This window comes from Nicotiana tomentosiformis, chromosome 2 (assembly GCF_000390325.3).
Source record: "Nicotiana tomentosiformis chromosome 2, ASM39032v3, whole genome shotgun sequence".
In the NCBI taxonomy this organism is placed as follows: Eukaryota; Viridiplantae; Streptophyta; class Magnoliopsida; order Solanales; family Solanaceae; genus Nicotiana; species Nicotiana tomentosiformis.
In genome coordinates, this window is record NC_090813.1 from 120,797,066 (window position 1) to 120,811,423 (window position 14,358).

Consider the following 14,358-nt stretch of genomic DNA (forward strand, 5'->3'; position numbering starts at 1 on the left):
TTAGACTATGGATTTAGCTACTCATGATCAAAGTAACCATATCCAAAGTATGTTGCATAATTAAAGTACAAGATAAAGATAAAGTGATGTAGAAATTATTGACTCTAACTCCCGGCGGTTGTTCTATGAGCTATCCTTGCCTCCAGTGGCAAAACGTCCTTCCAAGTGGTGTTGTTAGGTCTATTTATATGTGTGAAAAAAGACCTAAACATGTAGGCCAAGTCCTAGTCAAACCCGAAAACGAATTAAGTCTTCAAAACTCGGATTGGACCTGGCCCCAGGCCTGGCGTCACCAGCCTAACGCATGATGAACCTGGCTCCAGGCCTGGCATCACAAGCCTAACGCCTAGTTCTGCTTGGCCTATGCCTTGCGTCGCCAGCCTAACGCCAGCTTCAAGCCTGGCGTCGCCAGGTTCTCTCATTCACTGCTCCCACGCACGCTTTCGACTTGTATGTCTCTTTTTTCTCCTACTTTCATCTCCAATTCACCTACACATAAAATGGACTCTATTACACGCAAATAAGGTGTACTTTATCATTAAAGCATATAAAAATGTAAGGCTAATTGTAAGCACGTAATTTTTGATCCGGCACGTTTTTGAGCTATTTTAGTGTTTAAAATATTTATTTAACTTAACTTTAATTTTTATAGAGTTTCAATCAATTTTTACTTCAAATTACAATTTAAAAACTCAAAAAATATTTTCATTTTTAGTTTAAGGTCAGTTAGTATATTTATGTTTATAGTATTTTAATTTTACCATGACTTTAGCCTATTTTCTCTATTTTTTACTTTATTATAACATTTAAAAATACAAAAATATAGTTTTACTTTTAATATTTAATTTTATTTTAGTAGTTTATTAAGAGTGATTTTTATAAATATATTATATTATTTTAGTCTTCTTAGCCCAAAATTAAAACCCAACAAGACATGGACCCAACCCAATTTCCTAAATCCAAGCCCAATCCCTTAACCCTAAGCCCCTTCTCCCTACCTAAAGATAAATACCTACTCTTCAACACCACCAAACAGACACACATATCAGAGGAGACCCTCCCCGCCCTAACATTAAGATCTCAGCAAGAAAAACAGCCGCAGCCTGCTAAAAAGGACATAGCTCTAGGATTGTTGTTGTTATTGTACTGTTGTTGTGCTGGTCTATATTGTTGATTCTATTGTCCCCAATTCTGACCACCTTGCCTCTGTTCCCCATAGTTGGCTACATAGTTCATATCTTCCTGATAGTGCTAGTTGTCACCTTCTGCACTCCACGAGCATACATAAGGTTGGTTAATGCATGGTGTACATAAGCCCCCATTAGTTGCGTCAACTATGTGTACTTGCTGCTTCTAGCCTGATTCATCGATATTTTTGGTGAGGATACTCATTTGCATCATTAGAGTGGTCATATTTTCAGCTATGGAGTTGTTTGGGTCCAAAGCCACTGAGTGAACTACATGAGTGATCGTAGAGTCTCTTGTCATCCATCCTGAGTTTTGGGCCATCTTATCAAGTAGGATCTTGCATTCTCTGAATGTTTTGCTCAAAATCGCTCCACCTGCTGAAGCATCAACATTGGCCGTTAAGCCGTCTGCCAGTCCCATATAGAACCTCTGCCCCAACATCTGATCTGGAATGCCATGATGTGGACACTTAACCATCATGCCCTTGAACCTCTCCCATGTTTCTTGTAATGATTCTGTCGGTCTCTGCCTGAAGCTCAATATATCATCAATTTATTTGGCAGTTTTATTGGGTAGGCAGAACCTTTTCAAAACTTGCTTGACTAATTCCTCCCAAGTAGTGATGGAATTTATGGGGAGTGAATTAAGCCAAGTCTGAGCTTCTCCTGTCACCGAGAATGGAAACACCAACAACTTTATAGCTTCCGGTGTCACATTAGGTTGCCTTTGCGTGACACATATCGACATGAAATTCTTCAGATGTTGCTAAGGATTGATAAGTAGGGATTTTAACCACTTATTTGCTCTCTTTTACTTGCGTTTTAGCTCAATAATGCTTAAAGGTATTCCCGAAAACTAATAAAATGTGCTTTTGTATAGGAACATTGGGAAACGAGCCAAAGGAGTCAAAATCAACTCATAAAGGAGTCAAAAGTGTACAAGGACCAAAACAAGGCAAAAGTCCTACAGTGTGGACCGCACAATACTGAGTGCGGCCGCAAAACAATGGAAGATCCATGTCAATTTTCTTTCAGAGTATGCGAACCGCACGAATATTATGCGGCCGCAGAAGAGGAGATTCAGAGAGCTGGTTTTGGGTAAGTTGAAGGACTGCGGACCACATCATAATTGTGCGGCCGCAGAATGACAAGTGTAACCACACTCAATATTATGCGGCCCACAGAAGTCAAAGATCAGAGAGATGGGATTTCAAGTTTAAGAAAAAATGCGGACCGTACCATTTTTGTGCGGCCGCATAATCAAGAGCATGGCCACACTCATTTTTATGCGATCCACAGAAGTCTCACACAACCAGAGCTTAAGATCAAAGAGTGCGGTCCGCACTATAATTGTGTGGCCACAGAAGCAAGAGTGCGGCCACACTCACAAATGTGCGGTCCACAGTAGTTGAAGGAATGCAGCCGCAATCCAGAATTGTGCGACCGTAGACCTATCAAGCCAAGTCTCGTTGTGCGGACCGCACATATAATTATGCAGCCGCACAACCTCCGCAGGGACATATTTGTCAAATATTTTCAGTTTAGTATAAATAGAATCTTTTGTCATTTTTAGGGTAAATTTTGTTTTAGGAGAGCACGTGAGCCATTTTCCTTTACTGTTTTGAGTAATATTGTACTAGATTAGCTTCTAAACATTAGATTTCCTTTCCCTAATCAATTATTATGCATTCTATCTTAATTTCTTCTTGTATTTCTTCATTTTTCATGAGTAGCTAAATTTCTAGCTAGGGCTGTGGTCCAACCCTAGTGTGGGTACTTAATGGGTGTTTGATTTAGGATTTGTTTGTGATTGGGTCAGTGATATTTAGCCTAGTTCTTTCTTGAATTCAAGAATTAATGGTTACAAACATTGATTCATGCCTAATTGACTTAGTCTCTACTTGAGAAAGAGAGACTAAGTCTAGGAAAACTTGGCTAACAAGAAATTGGGGTGAACTCAAGAAATTGATAGCCCCAATTAAAGGGTTGAATCTAGAGATAGTAAGACCCGACTTGAGCAGTTATCACTTGTTTTGTGCAATACCCATTTGGACTTGAGAAAGCCAAATTGGGCAAAACCACTTAAACTACCGAGAGGTATAAAGTGGGTAATTGTGTGTGATTGCTATATTACAACCCCAACCAATCAGGCTTGTCCTAGAGTTTTCAACCCATTAGGTAACCACCTAGGTGGAAGTCACGAACCTAGATCTTTTATCATTTGGAAAACAACCAAAACCAAAAATATTGTCTTCTAGTTTTATAATTGCAATCAATAGTCTAAAGTAGAAGTAGAAACAACAAACAAGAATATGGAAGTGTAATCTAAGGTATATTGTACAATTACACTAAATATATACCTAATCCCAATTCTAACTCCCTAAGGATTCGACCCCGACTTGCGTTGGGTTTTATTATTGCTTCGACTGCCTCACTACCTATATTTGTGGTGTGAGTTTGGGCGACATCAATTTTTGGCGCCGTTGCCGGGGAGTTAAACGGATTTAGCTATATATTTAAGTTTTTGTGTGATTTGTCTTCTTTTCCTTCCGAGTCACTAATTTTCTTTTTGAATTGCTTATAGGTACAATAATGGCTCTCAACAACGAGCCCATTGGTAATTTTCCATTGGGGGAGGAAGTGGACGATGAGCAAGGAGATGAGGTTCTTCCCGAACCTCAAGAAAATAGGCGAGGTCGACCGCCTAATGATAATGTTCCCGTCCCTCCCCCACCTCTACCAAGAGCGACAACGCACCGGGTGTTGCCGAACGAGGGTTATGCAAGTGCTATAGTCCCACCCCGCATTAGGGCGGGCAACTTCCAAATCACCAACGTGATGCTTACACTACTTGAGCAATGAGGATTCTTCACCCGGGCTCCAAATCAAAATGCTTACAAACATCTCAAGGGGTTTGTCGATACTTGTTGGGGGAGCAAGCAAACCAATGTTTCTGAGGACGCGCTGAGGCTGAGGCTATTTCCTTTCTCTTTACGGGGAAAAGCATTGGACTGGCTAGAGAGATTGCCCAATAATTCCATCCATACATGGGATGAGTTGGCCAAAATATTCATTGCCAAATTCTTCTCTCCGGGGCACATGGCTGCACTACGGGATGAAATTCTAGCATTCAAGCAAGAGTCCAATGAGCCATTGCATGAGATTTGGGAAAGATATCGTACCATGGTTAAAGAGTGCCCAAATAATGATATGACCGAGGCCATGATCCAACAAACCTTCTACAGGGGGATCAACACAACAAATCAATGTGTGGTAAATCAACTCGTCGGCGGGAACTTCATGAACACACCTTATGCCGAAGCTTGTGAAATTTTGGATGAGATGGCAGATACCTCATCTGCATGGCAAAGTAAGGCCAATGTTCCGCAAGGTGACCCCAATGTCATTCACCTACACAAGGAACTACATGATCATAGGCAAGCTATCACAGAGTTAACAACCACAATGAACCAATTGGCCAAAGCTCAGCTGCAACAAATTCAAGGTCCAAAACAAGTGAATGCGATGAAAGGTGTAAATATGATGATGAACAAGAGATGGCAAAAAGGTCAACAAGGGCAAAGCCGTACAGAACAATTCATGCAAGATGATAGTGGGTATGACCAAGGTGATTCATATATTGAGCTAGAAGAAGAAGTGCAATACGTCAACATTTATCAAGGTCAAAGAAACATTGCTCAAAATCAACAACAATGGAGATCACAAGGAAATCAAGGAAATTGGAACAACCAAGGCCACCAAGACAATTAGAGTGGTGGCAAAAACAATCAAAGCAATTGGAATAATCAAGGAAACCAAGACAATTGGGGTGGCAACAATCAAAGTAATTGGGGAGGTAATCAAGGAGGGTGGAACAACAACAATAACCGGGGGTCGGGGTTTCAAAGGCCCCCGATGTTCCAACAACCGAGCAATCCACCCCTATTCTTCTCAAGGCCCGAGCCCGAGCTCTTATAACAATGAGATGGGACAGATTGAAAGTATGTTCAAATAAATGATGGAGAAAAATACCGACTCCGATGCTCAATTAGCCTCCCACAACACTTCAATCCGTAATTTGGAGGCTTAACTTGGCCAAATCTCACAAACATTGAACACTCGTCCTAATGGGGCACTACCAAGTGATATAGTGGTGAATCCAATGGGGGGAGAATAATACGGGACATGCTATGACCATGATTACGAGAAGTGGAAAGGTGGAGATGCAACCACCTCAAATCAAAGAAGAATTATGGATGATGATGTTGTAGTTCAAGAAGATGAAATTCCAAGCAACGTGGTTCAAGCTAATGACGAAGTGAGAATTGATATTGATGAAAATGTGGAGGAGACGCAAGAAGAGGTGAACCCGTCTAGGGAGCACATGATTGACATACCGGAATCGGTAGTGCCAAAGGCTAAGGCATCAATGCCAAGGCCTCCTCCTCCATACCCCTAAAGGCTTGCAAAGCAAAATAGTGAGAACCAATTCAAAAAGTTTATTGACATGATGAAGAGTTTGTCTATCAATGTACCATTGGTTGAGGCGTTGGAACAAATGACGGGTTATGCAAAGTTCATGAAGGACTTGGTCACCAAGAAGAGGTCGATGAATTGCGAAACTATCAAGATGACACATCAAGTGAGTGCTATTGTGCACTCAATGGCTCCTAAATTGGAAGATTCGGGTGCTTTCATGATCCCTTGCACTATTGGGAGCGCCAACTTTGCCAAAGCTTTATGTGATTTGGGGGCAAGTATCAACTTGATGCCCTACTCCGTGTTCAAAACTTTGGGAATTGGGCAACCAAGACCCACATCTATGAGGTTGTAAATGACGGATCAGAGTATGAAGAGGCCATTGGGAATTATTGATGATGTGTTAGTCCGTGTTGATAAGTTCATCCGTCCAGCAGACTTTGTGATCCTTGATTATGAGGTGACTACGAGGTGCCTATTATCTTGGATAGACCTTTCCTTGCTACGGGGAAGGCTCTTGTTGATGTGGAAGCCGGTGAGCTCACTTTCCAGGTGGGTGACGAAAAGGTGGTTTTCCATGTGTGCACATTGATGAGGCAACCAAATAGCAATGAAGTCTGTTCATTCATGGATTTAGTGACCGAAGTAATTATTGATGATGCTAGTGCTGTAATGAATGTTGAGGATACCTTGGAAGCTGTGTTGCTAAATCATTATGATGATGAGAAGGAAGGATTTGTGGAATGTGTCAATGCTTTGCAAGGAATGGGGTCATATACTTATGAACCCCGATAATTGTCCTTAGATCTTAAGAACCGGAAGACTCCTCCAACAAAGCCCTCAATCGAGGAGCCTCCCACTTTGAAGTTAAAGCCTTTGCCTTCACATCTCAGGTATGAGTTTCTTGGCCCTTGTTCCACTTTACCTGTTATTCTTTCCTCTTGCTTGACTAACGCGCATGTAGATTATACTTTGGCGGTGCTCCAAAAGAGGAAGAAAGCGATAGGCTGGACATTGGCAGACTTTCGGGGTATAAGCCCCGCCTTTTGCATGCACAAGATTATTTTGGAGGAGGATGCCAAACCTTCTGTGGAGCATCAAAGAAGATTGAATGAAGCAATGCAAGAGTTAGTGAAGAAGGAGATAATAAAGTGGTTGGATGCCAGGGTTGTTTACCCCATTTTCGATGGCTCATGGACTTCTCCGGTGCAATGTGTCCCAAAGAAAGGGGGCATGACTGTGATAACTAATGACAAGAATGAATTGATACCCACAAGAACTGTCACCCGGTGGAGAGTGTGCATGGACTATAGGAAGCTTAACAAAGTCACTCGGAAAGATCATTTTCTGCTTCCATTTCTTGATCAAATGTTGGATAGGTTGGCCGGACGTGCCTTTTATTGCTTCCTGGATGGATACTCCGGCTACAATCAGATTCTTATTGCTCCTGAGGACCAAGATAAGACCACTTTCACTTGTCCATATGGTACCTTTGCATTCTCTAGGATGCCATTTGGGTTATGTAATGCACCGACGACTTTTCAAATAGAAGACTTTTTGGACAAGAAAGCTTGTAAGAATGGCCCCCACATGTAAAGACAAAGTAATAAAGTATAACTTGAAATAAAGAAAGCTTTACTTTGGAAAAAGCTTTTCAAAACCAAAATTTTACTCTTATGCTTCAAATGAAAAATCCCCTCTCAAGTGACCCACCAAATCAAGACTCAACGGAATATTTTCCTTTTCCTCTCACCAAAATCACAAGATCTGGCCGGGAAAGGAGCTTACTAATGGAGTCGGGTCAGAGGGTAACAAGATCAGACCGAAAACTACTTTGGAGATTTTAGAGAATATGATGAGTAAGATCGAAATAAATGGCTAAACCTCACGTATCTAAAATGAAAGTCAGAGATGGCCGAAAAAATCCGCCGAAGAAGTGGATGCCGAAAAAAGCAACTGGAAAAGGTGGTCAAAAAAATTCGCCGGAGTAGTGACTGCCGGAAAAAGCAATCGGAAAAAGTATTTGAGTCTCTACCGAGATCGTAGAGGCTCTGATACCATGTGAATTATGTAAATGTATTTCACTTCTTACTTCAAAAGAAAGATTACACCTAAAATATATACACAAAGCTAGAGACATAATTCAAAAGTGTATCCCTAAGATCATGGCTTTTACCCACAATCTTTGACTATACCATCAGATATAATCTAACATACAATCTAATTTTGAAATATTCTCTGACAAAATCTAAGTCTTAACAGAATTGAGAGTGAAACTTTGATGGATTTTGGTAGACAAAACTAAGAGGCATTGAAGAAAGATGGTGTAGAAGAAGTCATGTTTGCTTCTGTTTCTTCTTAAAATTGAGAAGATAAAAATAACTTTTATGAGAAATTACTGGGTGCTTCCATTTGTTTGATTGACATTGTGCTTACTTCTTTTTTGCTTTCTTTTTCTACCGCAGTACTATCACGACCCAAAATTGACCTAGTCGTGATGGTACCTAACTCAACCCGTCAGGTAAGCCAATTAATAACTATCCAATTAAATTAATATTTGACAGACTCTAATACACTCCCCAAGGATTGGTAGTACAAATCATGAGCTTCTAAGATTAGATTTTATAAAGCTAGTATGAAATAAATACATCATCTATTCGAAATGTACATAAACAGATTCTTATAAATCTAAGGCTACCTTGAACAAGAGGCAGCTACAACCGGAACACAGGTACATCTTCAAATCCAGCTCCCGTCAATCTCTACAACATTAGCATCCAACATCTACACGCAAGGTGCAGCAGTACAGTATGAGTACAACCGACCCCATGTACTTAATAAGTAACAAACCTAACCTAGGGTTGAAAGTAGTGACGAGCTAGAACAAAGGTCGGGTCCAACACCAATAGCCAACAACCGTCCATAACAACGTAAAGCAAGGAATAAAAGAAGTAACTCATAGATAAAAATACTCAGCTTCATTATGATTTCTGAAAATAGTTCTACCTTTCAAGTATATCAGTGAAAACCCAAATCGTTTACCGAAGTTGCCAAGAATATGAGTAAGTTTGAAAACAGTAATTTTCTCAAAAATTATTTCAACAATAAATAAGATGTTTCATTTTCTTTTCAGATAGCCAGTGTAAAATGCATCACTATGCCCATATGTCAATATGTGTGAGAAATCATGAATGATGTGATATCGTACAGCATGAGAAAAATGTATCTTTATGCCTATATGTCATGTGTGCATGCCAATGCAACGTATCCGTGAGATGAACTCATGTACTCACACTCTCAGAGTACTCAATCTCATTGTCTCACACTTTTCACTCATCATGCTCGATCACTCAGTACTGTATATGGCCACTCCGGCCCAGGAAAGATCCATCCCGAAATATATACATCAACTTACCATCGGTCACTCAGTACTAAGTAGGATCAATCCAACCCGTGGGGAAGATCCATCCCCAGGTATAAATGCTTCGGATAAGATCCATGTCCAGAGAAGATCCATCCCTCAATATAAATCAACCGCGCTCACTTGGGGTGTGTGCAGACTCCGGAGGGGCTCTTTCAGCCCAAGCGCTATCATAAATTAGTATAACCACTCTGGCGTGCAGCCCGATCCCATAAATGTCACTCATAATCAGGCATTCGGCCTCACTCAGTCATCAACTTCTCCAGTCTCTCGGGCTCACAATGATATGAACTAGCCCAAAAATGATGATATGATGTATCAATAAATAACAATAGAGAGTGAGATATGATATGCAATTTAATGAATATAACTGAGTATGACATTGCAATGTAAACAAATAACTCAACAGCAGTAATGACCTCAGTGGGTCCCAACAGAATAAGCATGTAGCCTAAACATTGCTTCTAACATGAATCATAGCTCGATAACTCTAGTACGTTGGAATTTCATGATTACAGACAAGTTCAAGTAACTACACAGTACCACAGAAATAACGGAATCACAGTTCACACGGTGCACGCCTACACACCCGTCACCTAGCATGTGCGTCACCTCAACACCAAACACATAACACGTATATTCAGGGTTCACACCCTCAGCTCTAAGATTAGAAGAGTTGCTTACCTCGAACAAGCCAATTCTAATATCGAGCAAGCCAAGCGATGCTCCAAAAATGCCATCTCGCGCGTACCGGCCTCCGAACGGCTCAAAACTATCCAAAAGCAACTCAAATACATCAAATAAAGCCCAAGGAAACAATTCCAAAGGATAAAGATCGAATCCTTACTCAAAATCCAAAACTGGCCAAAAGTCACACCCGGGCCCATGCCTCAAAACCCGACAAAACTCACAAAATCTGACACCCCATTCAATTACGAGTTCAACCATACTAGTTTCACTCAAATCCGACTCCAATTCAATGTTCATAACTAAAAAATTCACATTATGAAACTTTAGGCTAAAATCCCCAATTTCTCTTTAAAATTCATCAACCAATAGCCAAAAATAAAAATAGATTCATGGAATAAGATCAAAACCAAGTGTAGAACACTTACTCCAATCATTGTGATGAAAATTGCTCCAAAGGTCGCCTCAATCCGAGCTTGGAAATGTTAAAATGAAGCTAAAATCGGGAACCCTTGTATTTATCATTCTGCCCAGCACTTTTGCATATGCGGTTAAATTTTCGCATCTGCGACCTTTATTTTTGCGGAAAAACTTCACTTTTGCAAAAAATAGCCTTGCCCAGCAACCCCCGCACCTGCGGTATTAAACTCTGCATCTTCGAAGACCCTTGCGCCTGCGCATCTGCACCTGCGCCCTTTTTTCCGCTCCTGCGGGCCTCCTCATCCAGCTCTCATTCCGCTTCTGCGACTGCATTGTCGCTTCTACGACCATCGCACCTGCGCAAACCAGTCGCAGGTGCGGTCACACCAGAACCAACAGTAACCAGCAATAACAACATGAAGAAAAATGATCTGAAATCAATCCGAAACACGCTCGAGCTCTTGGGGACCCCGTCCGAACATACCAACAAGTCCCATAACCTACTACGGACCTACTCGAGGGCTCAAGTCACACCTAACAACATCAAAATGACGAATCGCACCTCAAATCAAAATCTATGAACTTTGAACTTTCAAATTCTATATCTTGTGCCGAAACACATCAAATCAATCCGGAATGACTTTAAATTTTGCACACAAATCATAAATGACACAACGAAGCTATTTCAATTTTCAAAAATCAGATTACGATCCCGATACCAAAAAGTCAGCCCCTCGGTCAAACTTTCCAAAAAATTCAACTTTCGCCATTTCAAGCCAAATTCTACTACAGACCTCCAAATAATTTTACGGACATGCTCCTAAGTACATAATCATCATACGAAGCTACTGAAAATACCAAAATTCAAATCCGAGGTTGTTTACACATAAATCAATATCCGGTCGACTTTTCCAACTTAAGCTTTCCATTATGATACTAAGTGTCTCAATTCATTTCGAAATCTCTCCGGACCCGAACTACTTACCCCGGCAAGTGACATAATAATTGTAAAGCATAAACTGAGCAGTAAATGGGGGAACATGGTTGTAATACTCAAAACGACCGGCCGGGTCGTTACAAGTACATTCTTAAATAATTTCTGGTCAATTTAGATTCTAATTTGGTTGATTTATAGCGGATTTGGTCATTTTGTTAACGGGTACTTATTACTCATTTTCAATGTTAATGAGTTTCCAACGAGATGTTAAATTTGTTGTTAATGAGTATTGGATATCTCTTATTTTTACTGTTCTTTTGGATTGTTTCTTGGATTATGTACATCTGACTATCACATGCATGTTTGAAATTTTCCTACATAGGTGCAGACATGCTTTGGGCACATTGAGTTTCCATCTAGAAGAGAAATAGAGAAGAAACAAGGCAAGAGCTTGATGCAGCTAACATGTTTGTCATTATGCCTTAAGTAACTTAAGCCAGGTAATTCTGGAGTGTTGAATTCGCCGTTTAGAGTATGATTTTCTACATGATGCTGGATTCATTTTTTTCTGTTTTTAAAGAACTCTATTGTTTGAGTTTTCTATAGGTTATGGGTACTTGTATGCTTTAAACATATCCAAACACAAAATTTCACTCTTTTATTTATAGAAAAAGAAACATAAAATGACTTTTACTATACTATTTACTCTGTTTTTTTTTTTTGAAAGCTCTCATCGAGAAACTGAACATGAAATATTAAATAAAAAAATTCTAACTAACAACTTTATGAATTTCTCCTACCCTCTCTCTAATGGATGTTCCACTTCAATGTAAGTAACACCTTAAAGGTCAAAGCGTAGTTTAATCGTTGGCCTTTGTTACATTATTGCAGAACTTATCATAGGTATTTGTATTCAAGATTTGAGATTTGACATAGGGTTAGAAATCGAGGTTTAAAGAATTGAGTTGGAGAATTTGTTTATTGATGATTCTCGCTTAAAGCTAATGGGAGATTTTCTAAGTGTTCATATGGCAAAGTAATGATATATATTCATTTATGCCTTTGAAGCTACGAGTGAGAGCGTAAAAAAATCATGCAGTTATAAAAGGAAATGAAACATGAGAGAAGACAAAGGAAATAAAATATGAGAGAAGACGTTAAAACTTAGAAGTGAAATAATAAATACCGAATCTTGGCTCTTAATCTCCAAAAATATATGCATAAGCGTGTATAAAAGTAATATAAAATATTTGTATGTTCAAAACCACAACACTGATTTTACTTTTGAAAATGGTAACTTTGCCTTATTCCTTTTAGTTTTATGCTCTATATATGAAGTCTAATGTTCTTACTTCTGAATTTTCTTATTATTCTTTTACAACTCACAATATAGTTATTTTTTTGACTTTATGTTGTTAATGTTGTTTCTTTATTGATGATAAGTTTTATTTCTTGGCATTATGTTTGTACTGGAGCGAGAATGTTAACTTGTGCTGGACAGAGGTAAGAATCAGTCATCAATGGAGATTCTATAGTGTGACATGCAAATCAGTGCACACCGATTCAGTAGCTAAGAACAATCGAGAGAGAAGAAGAAGAAGTAAAGAGAAGATCATTTATATTGCTCTGTCAACTAATACAAGTGTAAGTTGTTATATAGAAGAGGAGCGCACTAACTACCTTCTAATAAACTTCTACTTTTAACTCCTTCTAGTTTTAACTAATTACACATTGACCCCTCACTCATTAACTGAGTTGTTCTTCTAGTTATGTTGACACTCCCCCTCAAGCTGGAGGGTGGAAAATATTCAACACTCCTAGCTTGGAGTGCAACAACTCATGGTGAGTTGTCCCCGGTCCCTTAGTCATTAGGTCTGCAAGTTGCTGTTTTGTGGGTATATACTCTATCTTGATCAACCCCTGTTTGATTCTTTCCCTGATAAAATAGCAATTTATCTCTATATGCTTGGTTCTCTCGTGAGAGATTGGATTGGCAGCTATTTGTAGAGCTGCTTTGCTATCACAATGTAGGTGTACAGGTTCTTCCACATTATTTCCTAGCTCCTTTAGTAAGCCTGTCATCCATATTACTTCTGTAGCTGTTGCTGCCATGCTTCTGTATTCTACCTCTGCGGAGCTTTTACTCACTGTTTGTTGTTTCTTTGACTTTCAAGATAACAATGAGTCTCCCAATTTAACCACATAACCTGTGACAGATCTTCTTGTATTTGGGCATGCTGCCCAGTCTGAATCACAGTATACTGTGAGAGTATCAGTCTGTCTACTGCTCAAAAGTATCCCTAGTCCAGGGCTTCTTTTGATGTATCTGACCACTCTTAATGCTGCTTCCATATGGGACTCCTTGGGAGACTGCATAAATTGGCTCAGTACTTGGATTGCAAAGCATATGTCCAGTCTTGTAATTGTCAGATATAGCAGTTTACCAATTAGTTTCTGATAGCTACATGCATCTTCCAGCAGAGCATCTCCAGTATTACCAACATGTTTGTCATAATCAATAGTGGTAAGTTTGTGATTTTGCTCCATAAGTGTTGAGACTGGCTTGCAGCCACTCAACCCAACCTCTGAAATCAGCTCCAATACATAATTTCTTTGGTTTAGGAGAATGCCTTTATCTGACCTCATCACTTCAATTCCTAAGAAGTATCTGAGGTCACCTAGATCCTTCATTTTGAAGTTCTTGTGTAATGTTGCCTTTGCCTCTTCAATGAGACTATTACTACTTCATCTTAACAGAAGATCATCAACATACACCAAGACAACTACAATGTCTTTGTTGCTTTTCTTTGTGAATAGGGAGTTATCATAACTGCTCTACATAAAACCATCTAGAAGAAGTGCATTTGTCAACTTTATATTCCATTGTCTTGAGGCTTGTTTCAATCCATATAAGGATTTTAGCACCCTGCATACTTTGGACTCCCCCTGGCTGTGAAATCCTTTTAGAAGCTGCATATAGACTTCCTCAAACATATCACCTTGGAGAAAGGCATTATTAACATCCATTTGGAACAGAGGTCAACCTTTGGATGATGCAACACCAATGACTGCCCTCATTGTCACCATTTTTGCCACAGGTGAGAAAGTTTTATGGTAGTCAAGTCCCTCTTGTTGAGTGTAGCCTTTAGCTACTAACCTTGCTTTGTACCTATATATCTCACTATTAGCTTTATGTTTAACTTTATAGACCCATTTAGAGCCTATAG

At 39.6% G+C, this 14,358-nt stretch overlaps 1 protein-coding gene and 1 non-coding gene across 2 annotated transcripts; one reads left to right on the top strand and one right to left on the bottom strand.

The window, feature by feature from the left end:
• Positions 1-1,639: 1,639 nt before the first annotated feature.
• Positions 1,640-1,746, top strand: LOC117277309 (small nucleolar RNA R71). The gene has a single exon (XR_004507584.1). It is a non-coding gene; the product is annotated as a small nucleolar RNA R71 (small nucleolar RNA).
• An 11,554-nt stretch (positions 1,747-13,300) lies between these two features.
• Positions 13,301-13,822, bottom strand: LOC108945547 (uncharacterized mitochondrial protein AtMg00810-like). Its single transcript, XM_018771578.1, has one exon. The coding sequence runs from the start codon at positions 13,820-13,822 to the stop codon at positions 13,301-13,303; it is 522 nt and encodes a 173-aa protein (XP_018627094.1).
• Between the last annotated feature and the right edge of the window lie 536 nt (positions 13,823-14,358).

What these genes read in the sequence shown, in the direction of transcription:
- LOC108945547 (XM_018771578.1), bottom strand. Translation starts at nt 13,822, where the DNA reads ATGAAGGATCTAGGTGACCTCAGATACTTCTTAGGAATTGAAGTGATG.